The sequence below is a fragment of the Ambystoma mexicanum genome, chromosome 10 (genome assembly GCF_040938575.1).
Source record: "Ambystoma mexicanum isolate Mex_15411 chromosome 10, UKY_AmexF1_1, whole genome shotgun sequence".
Classification (NCBI taxonomy): domain Eukaryota; kingdom Metazoa; phylum Chordata; class Amphibia; order Caudata; family Ambystomatidae; genus Ambystoma; species Ambystoma mexicanum.
In genome coordinates, this window is record NC_090932.1 from 69618436 (window position 1) to 69636780 (window position 18345).

At 43.9% G+C, this 18345-nt stretch overlaps 1 protein-coding gene across 4 annotated transcripts in view; it reads right to left on the bottom strand.

The window, feature by feature from the left end:
• Window positions 1-18345, bottom strand: part of RUBCN (rubicon autophagy regulator) — a 438544-nt gene that overhangs the window by 172907 nt on the left and 247292 nt on the right. For all 4 annotated transcript variants that reach the window (XM_069617528.1, XM_069617527.1, XM_069617526.1 and 1 more), the window contains exon 9: window positions 12303-12398. In XM_069617528.1, the coding sequence (XP_069473629.1) occupies window positions 12303-12398 (96 nt within the window). The remainder of the gene's footprint in view (window positions 1-12302; window positions 12399-18345) is intronic.

Genomic DNA, 18345 nt, shown 5'->3' on the forward strand with positions numbered 1-18345 from the left:
GATTGTGGGGTTTTATTTTGGGATTTTTGTGGGGTTGGGAGAAATGGGTTATTGTTCTGTGTATGCACATTTGTCTTTTCATTTGCATTGTGTTTTTAGTTTGGTGACGTCACCTTCAGATTGATGCATAAGGACACAAAGTTTTGATGGTGAGGAGATAGTGGTGTGGTTTTGGATTTGGAGAATAGGTGACCCAGAGGCGGTGTGTGGAAGACACATGCGCAAGATTGTGGGAGTGTGCCGGAGAAGGCAATGGTTTGGTGAAGATGGATTGCACTGGCTAAGGTGCGGAGCAAAGAAGGCTCACAGAAGTTGAAAAAATGTTCAATTATTTTCTAACTTTTGCTCCCTGAACAGCGGACTACCGAAATTTTCGAATTGAATAGAGGTAAAATGTATCACACAATACAGAAATGACTCCCCTTCACTTGTTGTGTAGCACACAGCTTCCATGCTGAAATAAGTCAGTAAAACATAGTGTGCAAAGATTCAAAAGTACTGAAGGTAAATTAAAAAGACCATGGCTGCTCATAGGCGGCTTCTCCAGAAGCGTGCAGCAATCGCTAAGGACACACATACACAGCACTTACGCGGGAATAGCTTTAAAAGCACATGGCTACAGTTGAACTGTGTGCACGAAGGAAAAGGAAAATGCGAGGGGTCAGCTGATGTTGAACAAACACGAGCAGAGGGAAGAGGGGACTCACCCTTCTGAACCTCCGGGAGTGTAATATTTGATTACACAGGGGCAGAGAAAGGCAGATGAGGACAAGTAGGCACAAAATAAATCATTCAAGCATGCGATGGGAGGGGCAGTTAAAAACAGCTTCAACACACACGCACAAGAATCACAATAGCAGTGTCAACAATCACCACAATATGCACCGCCCATGTGGGGAGGATACATGGGGCAGGATGGGATCATTTCAGCAGACACCACAAGCACCAATGCAGGTACTGTTACCACTACATGTACAGACACAACAAATGACAGCACCACTACCCCAGGACTGACTAGAATGACAACACAGGGGCACTGCACAGCAGCCAGCACCCATACAGAACACTGACACAATAGCAATGGTACCGGTTACATGACTGGGTGGGGTCTTCCTGATGGGGAACAAATCTTTCAAAGGACATAGATTGACATTATACCGCTAATAGGACAGCCCAAGACAAACTTGATTTGACTCACTCTGCCACACACACTCATGCTCCGCTTCACCGACAGAGCGGGCGAGACGCGCGCCGACACACACACTCACGCACACTTAATAATGCAGAGGACAATTGCATAGGGGTGGTGGTAGGTATCAAAACATTTTCTTTTCTGGGTGACAGTGGGGCGACTAGGCCATGCATTAGGGAAGAGACATTTGTGACATCATGAGCAATGTGGATATGACCACCTTATTAACAGAGAAATCCATAACTTGTTAAACACCAGGCATACACATGTTGAAAGTAAGGAAGATTGTTTAAGAATAATGGGGGTGCACGGTACAGAGGGGGGTGCATAATGATAGCGCATCACAAGAGAGTACATTTAGCTACATTTTGAGCACACATCTTTCAGTGAGGAGACTGGGCTCATGAATACACGATTAACACAGAACAATTAAATGAGACACACAAGGTGGAAGAAGGTGCACTTGAGGGGGGAGGACTACATTTCATTGACAGTTCACCACAGGAGGAGAGAAATAGGGGTAAAGGGTGGATGATCCATGTTCCCAACAGAATTAATTTGGCGACACAATAACAGTGCAAGTGGTACTGCCACTAGCGCTTTTGAGAATAACACTGGCACAAATGCATTAGCCAACACACATAGGGAAAGAGGTCATTGCTGCACGAACTGGAGCATAATGGTTGTATTAAAATTTGAGAGCAGATATTGGGGGGAGAAATATATATTGTTTAAATGTAACAGTAATTAGAAATATATATTGTTTAAATGTAACAGTAATTACAGTAGTGGAGTAATAAAATACTAGACTAAATGAGTAATTAACAGAGTAGGTAGGCTTTAAAAAGTGGACATGGGGTGGGATAGAGAGAATGGGAGTAAATTGGTAGCGGATTTCATTAGTACCAGCTTAAAGTGCCTGCAGTTCACTGCGAGGCACGCCCTGAGAAGTGTGAGAGGAGCCATAGAAAAAAAAAAAAAAAAGTTTTAAAAACCCTGCGATTATCTTAACTAAGTAACATGGTGCACTTAATTTAGAAACATAGCCACCCTATATGACAAATTTACCACCCTGATGTTTCCCTATTTAGCTTGTCAGTGCCTGATGCCCCACGGGACAAAGGCACGCACTATAAACAGCTTACAACAAAAGCACAGTAAATACAAAGATCCAAAGGCCCATTTGTACACTAGCACCCAAATTGCATATATATGATCCAAGTGTGTAATGAGTATCTTCACATAAATTAAGTGCCTACCCATTTTCTGGGTACATTCCGAATTGTGTAATAATTTACAGTCAGACCGCCATTGAACGCCACCAGGTGGTGACAGGATGGTGCATAGGTGTACCATTGGCTCCTCCCACTAGGACACTGAATAATGTGAGAGTAGTGCAGAGAGGTTAGGTCAAGAAAATGAAGAATATGTAAATTCTCAGGTCTCAAGCGCTTCCATTTAATTTCTCGCCAGATACAAAGGACCCAGGGCAGGCCTGAAGACAACGGACAACCAACACCCAATGGCTATGGACTACAGTGGGACATTTTCCCCTCCTGACAGACTTGGTCAGAAGTGTAAGGCGTCAAGCCCTACAAAGCGGTGGCCACCCTGGCAACGAGGGAGCAACGATCAACAGGGCCAACGCAAGAGATTTTCATGAACTGCAAAATAGCACGAACTCTCCCGAGTTAGGGAAACATGGCCATCCCATGGTCCAACGCACACTAGCAACTAGAATAGGGACTGACACACGCATAGTTTCATATTACATTTTTTGCACCTACAGCTGTAACACTGTTTTGTTTCTTCTCTTTTCCCCGCACATGCAGGTTGTTGCGTATGTATGCTGTTAGAAATGTGTAGGAAATTTCCTTAATGTTATCTTCCATTAGAAACTGTGAGGCCTACTGGTTAAAACATTGTGTAGCATTCCCCACTCAATTGCCCACCCTATCAAGAACCTCAGACCCCTTAGAGCATGTTTCCCTGAAGTATGTTTCCTTGCTTCCATTGAATAAACAGCCCAAGATTTTCCCTACCCATATTGAGAAATTTTTGAAAACACGAAATGTCCAGGGGGAGGTTTGATTTTGCCCTTAGTGATTGTTTAGTTCGCGGAGCTTGAGGTTACTAACAAGTACTAACGTATTAACGCTTTTCTTGCGATTTTCAGGCGGGCAACTTTATCATCTCATCAGCTGCAAGGACCCAGCAGCGTAAGTGGTTATGGGCACGCAAATAAGGACTTCTACCTTCACGATGGGACTATTAATGATGAACGAAATTATGGGGGTGGTACTTTGAAAATTATTTGTAATAATGAGCATTACCGCTGTATCCCCTGCTAACATTCCCTAACCTAAGCAGGAACAGTTACGGCGTCAGTGGGTAAGGAAAAGCTGCTGCTAAAGTAAGGAGAGTTAAAGGCAGACACAAGGGGAGTAAAACATACACATAACACACATATCAGAAGTGACCAACAACATGCACACATGTACAAAATTGGTAGGGACACCACTGGAGAGAGCTGTCCTGACTGTTCTTTAACATATGCCGGAAGAGAATTGATTACAACAGAACTTACTACAGCAGAGCACGACGCCATGTATGACAAGGTGTGAAGAAGATTGCAAGGGAAGACAGCAACATTGAGATTGAAAAATAAATAAATAAATAAATAAATAAATAATAAAAGAAAGAAAAACAAAAAGAGAGAAGAAAAATAAAATAATAAGAGACAAAAATATGATAAGTGCCTAACAGAGTGAGAGAAAAGAGAAAAGATGGTCACTGAAGAAGGACGTATACTGTTAAGGTACCAACGTTATGTTACCAGCACAACAGTGACAAGAAGTGGACAATCATGCTGGATGCAAGAAGGTTGAGAGAAGTTGCGAGATGAGAGCAGGAACATCACTGCTTATGGACTACTATTGAGCACATGCATCCAAAGATCAAGAGAAACTACCACTGAATTGGGGAGGAGAGTGTTCATTGGTGCGCATCAGCATGCCCTTGTTGGTGATGACCAAGGAAGATGTGAAGAGTGACACATTAACAAAGGTGGAAAACAACGGAAGAAGAGAAACAGACAGAGAAGTAAAAAGAGGGGGGAATTACTTCTCGAGCGAGACAGAAGAATGAGTGGGTGAAGTACCAGCATACCAAAGAATGATCAGCAAAAAATGCATCTGAAAGGAGAAAGCAAAGAACTAGCTAGTGCTTGCATGGTGATGGATGACATCATGACTGCCTGGTTGCTTGAAGGTGATAACGGAAGGACGAGTACCGAGCACAGCACCATTGTGCAAGATAGAGATACATTGCAAGAGAACAACAGAAGAAGTTATCGGAATGCAAATAAGAGACATGGTGAAAGGAAGAGCCGGACTAAGATAGCGGTGCGCAACATGGTTCCAGCAGTAATAAAGGTGGCCACTCCCTGTGATCAGAGGAAGTACGAAGGGAAGTGAGTGTGGTGGAACACTGAAGGGGAACACTCCTATATGTACTGTTGATCAACAACAATGCAGAAAATTATGGACACTTCAAGGAATTGGCAAAGATATGCAGACCGGAAGGAGGTGAATGTTGCTTGGTGGTGTGGTCGACAAAGTCGACCAGAGGGGGGACTGAAGAGGGAAAATGGAGACCAAATCCATGCCCCCGCACCCCAAGCGCCCCAGCGCACCCATGGGTGACAAATATGCTGAAACACACCCACTTCACCAACAGTGCAACTTCTATGCTACATTAGAATCAATGCTGCAATATCAGAATCTACAAACACAAAAATCCCTGTTTAAAGGCTTGCAAATGCCTATATGAATTAACATGGTCTAAATGCACAGTGTAAAGCTATGTTTCAGGAAAATTACAGCTAAGTTCATTTCACTCACTGAACACTGAACACTGGCTGCGGGAGCCTTATCAACATTCCTCGCAAAAGAAGTCCGACCTGCCAAGGCCGCAAATTCAAGATAAAATTGCTTTCTGCAGACAGACATTTTTTAATTATCCACAAATGCGAATAAACCACGGCAACCCAGTGTGCTTTTTTTTTCTTTCTGGGAAAGAAAGACATTTTCTCAAGGACACGCACAACATTGAAACATAACTTGTAACAAGCCAAAGCCAGGTGCGAACTGCTTGTTCAGCTAAAAAGTTATGGGAACAAAGTCACATTGCAACAAGATTAGAATTAGGTAATGGGGGCTGGCACAGCTAAATCAACCCACTGACGCAGGAGGTTAATATCCAATTATCAGGCTCTCTATAAGGGCTACATATGTAACCCACCACTCTGCAGCCAATAACAGGAGGAGATAGGTTTCTGGGAGCTGATCCAATTCTGTGAGGTCAGCCTGCAGTGTGATTATAAAACTTACTTGCAAGACAGCCCCGAGAGACGGCGCCTGAACTCACGATGCTTCTTTGGCTTTTTTCTCTTTTCTGTGCTTAGAAATAAAGCAGTTTGAAACATGTTGCTGCCTGCTTGGAACTCTGTTGCATTTCTGGGGGCCATATGGGAGGTGTTGGGGCCTCCCATAGCTGGTGAGGGTATGGCTGCTGGCCCCCCACTGCCCTGGGGGTGGGGGGGGATCCAGCTTCTCCCCGACAGTGGGCTCCTCCTTTTTTCACCATTTCTTGTGTGCTTACTGTTTCTGAGGTCTTGCCCTGCCATTCTAGGTGGGAACAACCTCAGTGGCCGTTTTGTCTTTGGCGGGAATCCTGTGGATTTCCCGGCCAGGCTTCAGATTGTCAGGAAAGGCAGGAAGCGAGGGAGGAGCACACAACTCTGCAGCCCTTTGTATTCCACCTTGCCTGAAAGGGAACAACCACCAGTGGGGGGCTCGCTGTCCTGACTGAACAGCCAGACCGCCCCCTTCTATAAAATGCGGGGAGAAAGTTTGTGCTTTAGTTCCTGATAAAAACTCCAAACCTCGAAGATGCTGACAAGTCGACCACTGGAACCAAAACAGAAGAGGATAATGAAGGAAATGAGGCTGAGACGATTTCCAGCGACCAGGGAGCCTGCTGTGTAACTGGAGCCTGCTGTAGCCCTTCCAATCAACCTGGAAATCTCAAAACGGATGATCCAGAGCCTGGTGGGACCCAATGGACTCAAGAAAACCTGCATTTTGAGCCATCCCGGTCGTGCTGCAACCTTGCAGGGCTGCAATACCCCTAATACCCTGGGACCATGAGCCATTATGCGGTGCACAGTCTTCTGAATTCCAAATGTTGCAGAAACTTGCTGGGCATCCTGCTGGCCCTCCAGAGATGTGACATGAGTCCAAAAAGTCCCTGCACCAGAGTGCTGGACCTTGCAAACGTCGTGAATCTGACCAGCGGTATTCGGTCTTCTTCTGTGATTCTGAAAAAGGCACCAAATCCATAGAGCCGAATCGAGCCGCGGGGAAAATCTTGCCTGGAGCCTTCTTCCATGATCCCTGCTGCAAAAGTACGGCCTTCCATCTTCTAGACAAAGGAACACATCAACAAGCGTTTTGGCTGCATATTCTGAAGTCTTCCTGCTGCAACACTTCTTCTGTGCTGAGGTACTGTGTTGGCTCAGGTATTTACTTACCTTCAGTCTCTTGTGATTCCTGTGTATCCTTGGGGTGCTACTGTGATTGGTAGGTCTCTCACCCAGGCCCACTGCTGTAATCCTCCTGGGTGGTCTTCTCTCAAGTCCCTGGAGCCCAACTAACTTTCAAAGTGAAATACTTGTTTGCCCAGTCTTCTTCAGAAACTCTGGCTTTGCAGGCAACTGAGCCCCATCTCACCCTGCCTACTGCTAGCTCCTAGACCACTAGGGTCCCTCTTCTGCCGCAGACAACTTGTGTATTAGAATTGGGAAGGGCTGGATAATTTAAAGGGTCTGCCTTGAAAAGTAGAACACAAGTTGAAAAGTGTAATTACTTGAAAATTAATTAGTTGGTAACTTTAAACTCTGAATGAATAGTTACAAAAAGTTTTTATTTAGCATAGATATGTTCTGCCATTCTGAAAAGTATATATAGGATTTACTTACCTTGAATAAGCTGTGTGCCTTCTTAAATAAGTATTCTCAAAGTCTTAATGTCCTTAGAAACTGTCGCGCCATTATAATGGAAAGCAGATGGGTTAACTTACTCATCTGTGAACTGGGTTCCCCTCTTTGTACAAGTAATGCTGCTGGTTTCACTTTATTATTCCAGTTAGGATAATTGTACGAGTGTCCCCAATTGGGTCTTGCTTCCCCTGACTTGCTGTTAGCCTGTCCAGAATAGGTCTGCATAGGTCATATTGAACTTTTAGGTTGCTGGTAGCTCCTTACAAAAGTATATAGGGTTTCCTTACCTTGCATAGCTGTGTTACATCGAAAAATTAGTTAAGTATTTGCTTATCTTAACCTATGAACAGAAAAGCAATTGTATTTGAATATTACATCCCAAGGTCCAACTCCCCTAGAATAACTGTTATCCTGAATGAGAGTCTGGAATAAGTGCTCCACTATTCTGAAAAGTGTATTGTCCAGCTGACTTGCTATGTGATTTCTTGCTGAGCATAAGAGTAAAACTGTTAGGGTCTACTACACTTGTATTACTGCAAGTAATCCAAAAGTAGCTATTGGTTTTGACTTCCCTAGAACTACTGTCAGATGTTCCAAATTAGGTTATATGCTTTGGTCTGTGCACCTTCAAGCATAGTGTTGTGTTTTTATAATTGTGGCTATATAAAATGTGATAGTACTTATTCACCCCAAAATTCATCTGGGCCTACTTGTATTTAAATAAACCATTTTCTATACAATACATAGTGTTTCAGTGTGTCTTTGGACCATTTGTATTACAATTCCTTTGTACTGATTCTACAGCCCTCTCTCCCTCCTAACAAGAGACCCGCTACCCTGAACTCAGGTGGTACAGCCTTATACTAAGAGTGGAGTCTTGTACTGCCTCAGCTGAACGGTTTTACTAATCCCTTGGTTGGGCTTCAGAAAAACTTTCCCAACACCTGCAGGTTCCAAGGATGTAATGGTGAGGATTGGCTCTGGACCAGACAGGGCAAAGTGCCTTTGCTGCAGGATTGCCTTACAGTGCAAAGCCCATTTACCAGAAGGTAGTTAGGCAATCAGAGTAAGCAATTCCGCAGGTCTTCATAGGTTATCAATAGGGTTCACGTCCAAAAGGAAAGGATGGGGCGTAGGCTCATTACCATACGCACAGGGATTGAACGCATCTTAAAGGGAAATATGCAAATGTATTTTAAGTGGCCTTTCCTAACAGAAGAAAATGGAAAAAAATGAAGCATCAATACCTTAAAAAGAACCAGATAGAGGATATTTTCCAATAACTTTGCCTGCAAAGTATAAAAGGTGCGCATATTTTAAACTCAAAAATCAATATTGAAATATTCCTTGGAAAGCAAAATACCAATACAAGAGGTTCGTTGAAGCAATGTCCACGTGGTCTTGTGGGCAAGTGCCCTGAGAACATGAGGTCCTGGGTACAAATCCTGGGGGCCAAACAAGCTTTTTTTGCATGCCGGACTCAAAAACACCTAAGGGGGGATGGCGGCGGTTCTGTGAAAAGTGGGCGGATGTCGTCTACCCAGATATAAACTCAACCAGTATCCTAAAAATCACCACAGGACCAAGGAGAACACCTTCTTCAGTCCAGCAACCTCTCTTCCCATATCCAGGAACTTGGTAAATCATTGCAACCAATTTACCCTCTCCTCCCACCCCACGTCACTGCCACGGTTGGCTTTGAACAATACTTTATTTTATAAAGAGGACTTTAAAAGTTCATCATTAAAGTACTCCAGAAAAGCAGAAAGAGTACAACTGTTGTGTTATTTTCTCCCATTTTGAAGGCTACAAATACCACAATGAAATTCAACAAAAGCATACAAAAAATGGCTTGCAGGCTGTCGTAACAAAAGATCATGTGAAATGGTAACCTACTTCATATGATGGGAGTGAAATGTGAGATTCTATAAAACAAACGTATTTGATATACCACCAAAAAGCGAACACATGAAAACCAGCGAGATAGTTTGCAAACATTTTTGTTAACATGTTTTAATTGTCCTAAAAACAAGATGATTTGGGCCCAAAGCTAGTTTTTTTATGTGCTTTCAGAATATACGGCCCCTTTTGAACGCCTTGTCCAAGACAATGGTTCTTAAATGGACCAATTACTTATAAAGGGCTTGCTAAAAAAACAAAGAGCACGGTCAGACCTAACTGAGGCCCCATGGGGTTTACTGGCTGCTGCGGAGGTGGGCTGATACTGGTCTCTAGAAGAGTCACATGGGGTTGGCTGCTGACATCACGGGACATATTGCAGATAATGTCCCATGCTGCCTACACGGGCTACTTTCCAACAATCTTAAAATCTCTACACAATCACTCGTCCTAGGGGACTTTAATCTGGGATACAATGACCCTCTAGACAAATACGCCACCACCATTGCCAATACCTTCGCTGAACTGGGCATAACAAAAAATTACTGAACCCACCCATATCAAAGGGAGAATTCTTGATTGGCTGGCAACTGCACCGCCAACATCACTTCCATCTCCCTACAACCTTGGACAGACCATTTCCTCTTGTCCTTCGAACTCTCCACCTCTAGACCACTCTCTCTAGTTCCCACCATGGCTTACTAGAAATAAAAAATAAAAAAAAAAGAGTATCACAATGGATAAAGTGATTCCCGCTATCCTACCTACTCTTAACCAATTAGCTGATCACTTAAACCCAGAAACGCTCGTTGACGAGTACAACAAAATTATGTTAACTACACTCAACAACATTGCCCCTCTAAAACTCAGAACGAGTAAACCCAAATCCCATCTAAATAAATGCTTCACCCCTGAATTAAAGGATTTTACGACAACTTAAGGGGAGTTGTGAAACCTCATGGAGACTAATCCCCTCAGAAGATCACAAAAATAAACTAATGGAAATCGCTTCCCATTACAAAAAGGGAAATCCACCTGACCAAGCGCAACTCATAAGTGTATATCTAATGCTAATTCGAGCATGAGGGAACTGTTTACCATCCTCATGGAATTAGAGTCACCTATCCCTATTCCAGATACATGTTCCAAAGATAAAACATGGTGCTCAGATTTACAACAAGCATTATCAAATAAAGTAACTATGCTCCAAAATAAAATAGTTAAGAAAAGAGCCTCACTCAACCATCCCAGACTAACAATCTGAATATAGACCCCTCCTCTACGGAACATGACTCAGTTGCTCGATTCATGTTCACAAAAACCTCCATCCTTGAGGTAGAGAAAGTCATCCTCCCTCAAGCCATCCAATTGCCAAGGCGACCTTTGCCCTGCCCAGCTTATAAAAGATGCTGCCAGAGATCTCGCCCCATTTGTATCTAAACTCATCAACGCCTCATTCGCACCGGGCACCGTGCCTACCAACCAGAAACAATCTTGGGTACTGCCTCTGCTTAAAAATCAAACCCTAGACCCACTTATACCTACAAACTACCATCCCATCACGACAGTCGCATTTTTGCTAAAAATCCTGGACAAGATTCACTATAACCAAATAAAAAAATTCCTGGAAAAACATAAGCTCTTAGGAGCACGTCAATCAGGATTCCGACCCCAACATGGCACTGAGACTACCCTCATCGATTTGAAGGCACAAATAGATGAGCTACAAGACGAGGGTAAAACAGCCCTTCTACTGCTTGACCTCTTGGCTGCATTCAACCTGGTCGACCACAAGGTCCTTTGCCGCCACCTAGACTCAGCTGCACATTTTTCCAAAGAGGCTATAACCTGGATTGAGTCTTTCCTTAGCGATAGGACTATGAGGGTGTTCTCCCCTTCGGCAGCGGCAGCGGCAGACCCAATCCCCATTTTGTGCGGAGTTCCCCAGGACTCTTGTGTCTCCCCCACCTTATACAACATATTTACCAAGCCCTTTTTTGATGATCTGGACCATCTTGGTATAACCTACACCAACTATGCAGATGATACCCAGATTCTCCTCCCACTTTCTGGGGATTACAACAAGGATTTGGCCTTGGTAAATGGGTTGTATCTCATCACCCAGTTTATGCCTGAATGATGATAAAACAGAACTAATCATCCTGGGTACTCACTCTAATCTTAAAAAATTAGGCCAAGACTGCACCTCTTTTGAGATTGATGGCAATATCATCAAGGTGGCCAAGGAGGTGAAGACACTTGGCTTTTACCTGGACTCCAACCTCTCCTTCGCTAAGCAGGTGAAATCCCTGGCATCAGCCACAGCTTACACATGTAAGCTCATTAGAGCAGGTAAACACTTTCTCTCAGTTGACAATTGCATTATCTTAGCTAGAGCCCTTATTCTGTCCAAGCTCGACTATTGTAATGCCTTATACATCGGTGCTAACAAATTTATCACCCACAGAATTCAAATCCTACAAAATAATTCCTTGAGAGCAGCTCTCCACGTGCCTAAAAGATCACACATATCTAAGATAAGGCGCCAAAATAATTGGCTGTCTACCCAAAATAAAATATACTTAAAAGTTGCATCCCTTACTCACAAAGCTCTGAATAATGCAGCACCGAGCTATCTTACAGATAGATTCCTAAAGAGAAGCTCCACCCGACCGTCAAGAACTACTAATGTCAATAGCCTTATCATACCGAGATTCAGGCTGGCTAAGGCCGGGGGCGGCAGCTTCCCTGTCTGAGCGGCCCAATTATGGAACTCATTGCCACATCCTCTACGAGATGAGCAGCCTTATCTCAAATTCAGATCCAACTATATCAATCTGCTGAAGTCTTCCGACAACTAGTTTCTTACTAGGTTATAGTAGACTCCCGACACCACCTTGTTTGTATATACTCCATGTCCTGCTGCCCATTTGTACATTTTCCCTTTTGCGTAGTTTTGTGACCTACTACTGCCTTGTATATATTCCGTTTTGCTTATAATCTGTAACCATGTAACTTCAAGACTTGCATATTATGTAATGTTTGCGCCCGGTTACCTTTGGGTTTGGTGCGCATTACAAGTGAATAAAACAAACAAATAAAGACAACAAGGCAAACAGCCTGGCAAAGCACGCAATAGTCACTACTCACCACGTTGATTGTAGTAGGAGTGTGCGGCGTTGACCTGGCTGCTCTCCGCATTGCAGGACATGCCAATATTCTTCTTCGGAAAATCACCATTGCATTCTGTATGAAGAAGTGCAGATGCACACACAAATACAGAGATCTGCATTAGGCATGTGTCTTGGCATTTATAGGGAGATGAAAACAAAACAGGAGCACCCCAGGAAACCGCAAACATCTGGGGGGCATGAAGGATCGGTCCTGCACCATACTATGGCATGTGTGCGACCAGCAACACACGCCAGTCACTGAATCAGTCATAACATAATACATGCTGCACGATAGTACCTAAAATAAAGACAATAGCATGCTACATGCACACTTGAAAAATTATATATAATATATTATATATATATAGATACAGTATCTGCCTAGAACCCCTGTATGGACTGCTGCACCCAGCAGATCCTGCCTAACTTTTAGCAAAATAATTAAAATTAAATTTCTAGGGGCTGAATGGTGCGGTATGGACGGCTTCATACAGGACTGAACTCACCATTGCTCTACCCTCACCATTGATGGAACCTTTACTAGACCCAGAGGCAGGAAGCATGGAGTGGCCTGCCCCATCGCTGGAATCCCTACTAGACTAGAGGCAAGGTGCCAGGAGCAGGTCGCACCATCGCTATAACTGCTACTAGACCTAGAGGCAAGGAGCGGGCCGCACCATCGTTGTAACTTCTAGAGGCAAGGAGCATGGAGTGGCCTGCCCCACTGCTAGAATCTCTACTGGACCTAGAGGCAAAGGGGGGACTGCTCCCATGCTGTAACTTCTACTAGACCTAGAGGCAAGGTGCAGGTACCAGGTACAAGTATTTTCCATGTCACTGTGGAATGTGGCGATTTTAATTAAAGCAGTACAATAAATCCACCCTTCTCTTGAATGCTCCGAAAGTAGGACCAGGCTATCAGAATGATGCATGCCAAATGGGATTGAACATTTATTTACAGAAAATGGTGGTGACAAACCACTTGGAAGCGATCATTCTGAAGTTGACCCCGGCCATGGTTTCTCCACCAGCAACTTTGATGCCTGCAGCGGACCAATCACCCAGCAGCAAACGCTCGTTCATGCAAAAGCGAGTAAGAAATAAGAGCATCTTCCCAGTGCAGCACGGGTGTCATAAGGTTGTGGGAGCCTGCTTCGGGATCTCCAGTGCCATCGCCCAGATCCACGCTAAGCACCCATCACTAGGTCGGTCTCCTACTCACCCTAGTAGCGGGTGGGTGACAGTGTCCCTAGCCCCAGGCATTCTGCCAACGAGCCAGGCGCTGCTCACTTTCATCCAGTCCTGCACAAGTGATGATGGAGCTTGGATGGTTGGATAAAAGAAGGGGCAGCATAGGTTCAGGACATTGATTGCATGGCGCTGCTTAGCAGCGATCTGATGCAATGCCTTTCAAATAGCCAATACTTCAGTCAAGCCCTTTATGGCTGTAATTACACCCAGAGTTCCTACAATTGGAGTTTGGAAGCCAAATCCTTTTTAAAATATATTTTCTTTTATAAATTGCATTACATTTAAAATATGGCTTCATTTGGGCGCCTTGGAGGGATTTGTAATTTGCTAATGTTCTTTTTCATTTTCCTTGAATGTCTTTGACCAATTTTCAAAACTCAGAAGGCAGGCAGAAGAGTACCTGTGCCTTCAGACCAAATATCCCGGTCATTTGCCCCCAGAAAGCTGAATGCGGACTGCCAAAAAACCTCGTGACTAACATTTGTAGGCAAGGAATGTTGTTTATTTTTAATTCTTAGCAGCGCTGCGCACCTAGAGGCCTAAGTTATGGCTTACTCTTCCAAGATGTGATCTGAAACCCTGCTGAAAGCTCTCGTTGAATGAATGAATGAACGGGTCATGTAGCATGCAGGGTTCCATGCAAGTGATGTCCGCGCCATGCATGGTTCCACTGAAACCTGCAGCGGTCAAATGGCTCTGGGCAGGATGCAGGGACGCTGGTGGCCGCAGAACCAGATCACAGCTGGGCGTTTAATACACATTTCCCCAAACAGCCACAACCCCTTGTTTTCATCCCACTAAAATACATTTTAATATAAGGAACACTTGTGAAAAACTGAATGTGAATTTGCCTTTAAAGCTGCACTTCCCATAGTCTGCTACGGTTGGTAAAATGCAGGCACTTCTGCAACACGTTTGTTTTAATTGATGAGAACACCAGCAGTTCACGGAACATAACACAATTAACTTCGGACTCGCACACAATCAGAACTCCACTCATTAGAACCCAACCCGGCATCTCCACTGGCAGGAACCGATCACTACAGACACAAACTGGGCAATTTATTTTTTAAAAAGGTGCCTTCTACGTGTGCCTACGTTTTTGAACCACAGGCTGACCCTACACTGCAGCTAAACCACCACTATATAGTTCAAATCCGCCCAGGCCAACTGGAAAACAAGGGTTTCCCGTGCAACGACTCCTACATGAATTGCATAGCGGTGTCAGCCCCCATTGGCCCCCCACCCCTCTTCCATGGGGGGGGGGGGGGTAACAGACTCTAGACCATACCCTTGCTATCCCAATAATAGACAGACCATATTTTACATCTTAGAAACCAAAGGTCACAATTTATTGGAGCATAACAAAAAAGGGGGCAGTCCCAGCCATAAACACAGGGCCTTTATTGTGAAACTTTCTTGGGGGCCCAAAAAACAAAGTAAATGCTGCTGAACTATCCATTATGCCAATTATTTTGGATAATTGCTACTTCTTTTCTGGACTGTTTATAGAATCAGGAAAATCAAACGTAAGGTAGCAGGTCAATGCTATACTCCAAAGGCAGGAGTGGGGTAGATACGAGGTACAGCCACACTAATGGAACGTTGTAGTGGAACAGGCGGTGCAATTTCGCGGGTGCAGTACCCTGCTGAGCTAACCATATCACATATTAGGTCCTTAGAGGGCTGCATTAACACGACTAATAGATTATTCAAAGTATGTGCTAAATGCTGAAACAGCTCTTTATAGATGAATTAGTAATGTGTTACATTAGTAGCATAAGGAGATACATTGAATGTGCAGGCCTCAAAGGGATGGAAGGTTACGTTGTGCATAGAAAGGCAGGGCAGAGGCCCAAGTTTAGTAGCTATCAGTGTTTGAAGCATTATGACACTACCTAGCAAAGCGCAGGGCTGGTAAAGCTTGCCCACTAGGGATTAATGGTAATATATATTATTTCAAGCTTCTCCTGGAATATTCTTTGCAACCATCGCGCTGGTAAACGGGCCCTCTTTAGCATGAGAAGGAATGGTATGTCTTGGCACACACTGATAAGAAACATTCCTGATGTGGCAGATGGGCTCCAAGAGGAGGGTGAGTGGGGGAGGGGGAGAAGCGTCTTGGAGAGTTAGCAAGTTGGGTTTTTCCATCAGTGGACATGTTTTTTGCACTGAAAACGTTCGAGAATAGTGTGTCATGCTGATTGACGGCACACCGGTACAAGAATGCATGCACACATGACTCAGGGGGGAGATTCGTCCGTTCACTGCCGTGGAGCATGTGCCCCGAGCGTAGTGATGCCCCCTGCGGCTCCTTGTGGTGCCGTCATCTATAGAGCTGGCTGAGGAATGACACCTGGTGATGAGCAGCAGTTCGTTTTAGATGACCTGGGTCCTCCAGCGCTAATAATAACATACAAGGAACGTAAGACTATTGTTCTAATGATGTGTGATTTCTCTAACTTGAATTCCATAATTTCTAAATCACTGCTACATGTACTGTTGTTATATTATACTTTATGTCTAATAAATGCTTCATTTATGCTGAAGGTGTTATATCTCCAGTGGTGCGTTCATTACCGTCGCATGGGGAACCTGTATGGGGTGTAATAGGGTATTATTGCAAAAAGGGCTGGTCCCAGGGGGTGCAAATACCCTTTTCAATACGAACGTCCATTGCATACATTTTAAAATGTACTCTTTCTGTAGGTTAAGCAGAAACAGTAAGGTAGTAAAGGCAAATAAACTACCCAACGCATCAGAACAGAATCCCACTTGGGGAAAGTATGTTCAAAATCATCACGGAAAGGAGAAACTCTACCTCCTGCAGCAAGAAACTGCGCGAGGTTATCGCCATCCACTTTCAAAATTAAGTCTACAACATACTGCAAGCTATAGATGCAGCACAGGTTTATGGAAATATAGCAATCACCTGTAATTGTGGGGGCCAGGAATACCAGGGCACGTAACGGCCCACCAGGCCGAACCTATGGCGAGGGATCAGGGCTGTTACCGGCCCTGGTATGCCCTTCGGCAAGGGCGTGATGGTCGCAACCTGGTGCTTCATCCGCGGTGCGAATAGTTTAATTTTATTTCACTTGAGACTGGCATCATGTGTATTGTGCAAGCCCAATCTCCTGTGGAAAAAAATAAAAACAAGATGGCAGTCACCATAGTAAATAGAAAAGGGCCACTATAGCAGGCACAGAGGACAGGGAGCCATAACCAGAGCACACAGCTCTGGTCCAGCGGTAGGAAGGGGAGTAGGATGTCTTGGGGAGTCCGATGAGGGGATTCTGGAGGCAAGGGAAGAAAGCGAGGGGAAAAAAATTAAACTTGTCAGTGCCCAGAAAGAGGCCTAGTTGGCTGACGAAGTGCGAGCAGTACACTGGCAGTACACGCCAGTGTTTCCAGCAAACTGAATGGCTGAGCCCCTTTTCCCAGGGGAAAATGAAAGTTCTCAAAAGTATGATATACAGCAAAGCTTCTTCTGCTATTATTTCTTCCTTTTATCTATCAGATAATTTTAGTGCTGAGGAATTTTCTCATTTTCCTCATCCATTTTATTTTCTCGGCCCACTGCTCTACTCATTCAGGGTTTGTATATTAACGTCGTCTTAATCCTTTGAAAAATTAAGTGCCTTTCTTTCCTGTTTTTTCTTTTCTTCCCCCACCGCTTCCCTTTTCCATTTTGTGTCCTCCTCTGCTCTCACTCACTGCTTCTGCCAGTAATCTGGGAACCATATTAGATTCCTCTTTTTCCTTTTCATTACACATCTCTCATATTGGTTGCTGATGCAGTTTCCATTTGTATAAGGTGTGTCAAATGTTTGCTCACTTCTTTCTTTTCATCCTACCAAACGTATTTCCTCCTGCATTCCTTCTCAGTTAGGCTACTGCTCGGCTTTGTTACTTACACTTCCTGCCTGTCATCGTGCTCCACTTTGTTTTGTTTAGAATTCTTCTAGTCTGGTTCTCTGTGGCCCGTCTCCTTGCGACTAGTTCTTCTTTAGTTGCTCTTCTTTGGCAGTGCTTACTCCTGCCTTATATTCCATGTTCTCTGGATTGTATTTAAATGCTTCATGGACTGGCTCCCCCTCTTCTGTATTTTCATATCACTACCCAGTCTCGTTTTTCTTACTTTTCACTTTTAGGTCCAAAATATTGGAATCAACTTCCACTTTCCATTAGGTTTTCTCACTCCTTTTCTAGTTTGGCTCTCAAATAAAAGCATCCATCACTCCTTTTCTAGTTTGGCTCTCAAATAAAAGCATCCATTATATGCATATAAACAATAACTTAGTACAAAAAAAAATTAAAAATAAATAAAATTATGCACAATTCCGAGACCAATGGAGGCCCCAAAAAGGATCAAACCAGCATGTTAAGTTCTGCCCTACCTGAGCTTCCAGCGCTGCACAAAGCGCCCTAAAGTCCTCTGTGGGTAAGCTTCGCAGTCAACCTTGGGAGTGCAGGTGGGCTATTGTGGAAGTCCTAAAGATAGCCTGTGCCCTTTCTCCTGCGATTCATGCAATGGCCTTTAAACCCAATCATGTTTTTTTAGAGAGAGAAATCACCAATTTAACAAGGGACTGTAAACTCTTAACATAGCAGGACACCAGCAGGAGAGCGTGCTTAAAGCGTATTGCTAAATCTTATTATCCTAGTAACAAGGATACCCATCGATGCTGATTTTACTAAGGCTGCACAAAGTTCCAGTTAGATCATTTGTCTTGAATTAAAAAAAGTTCTCTATGAAGTCATTAAAA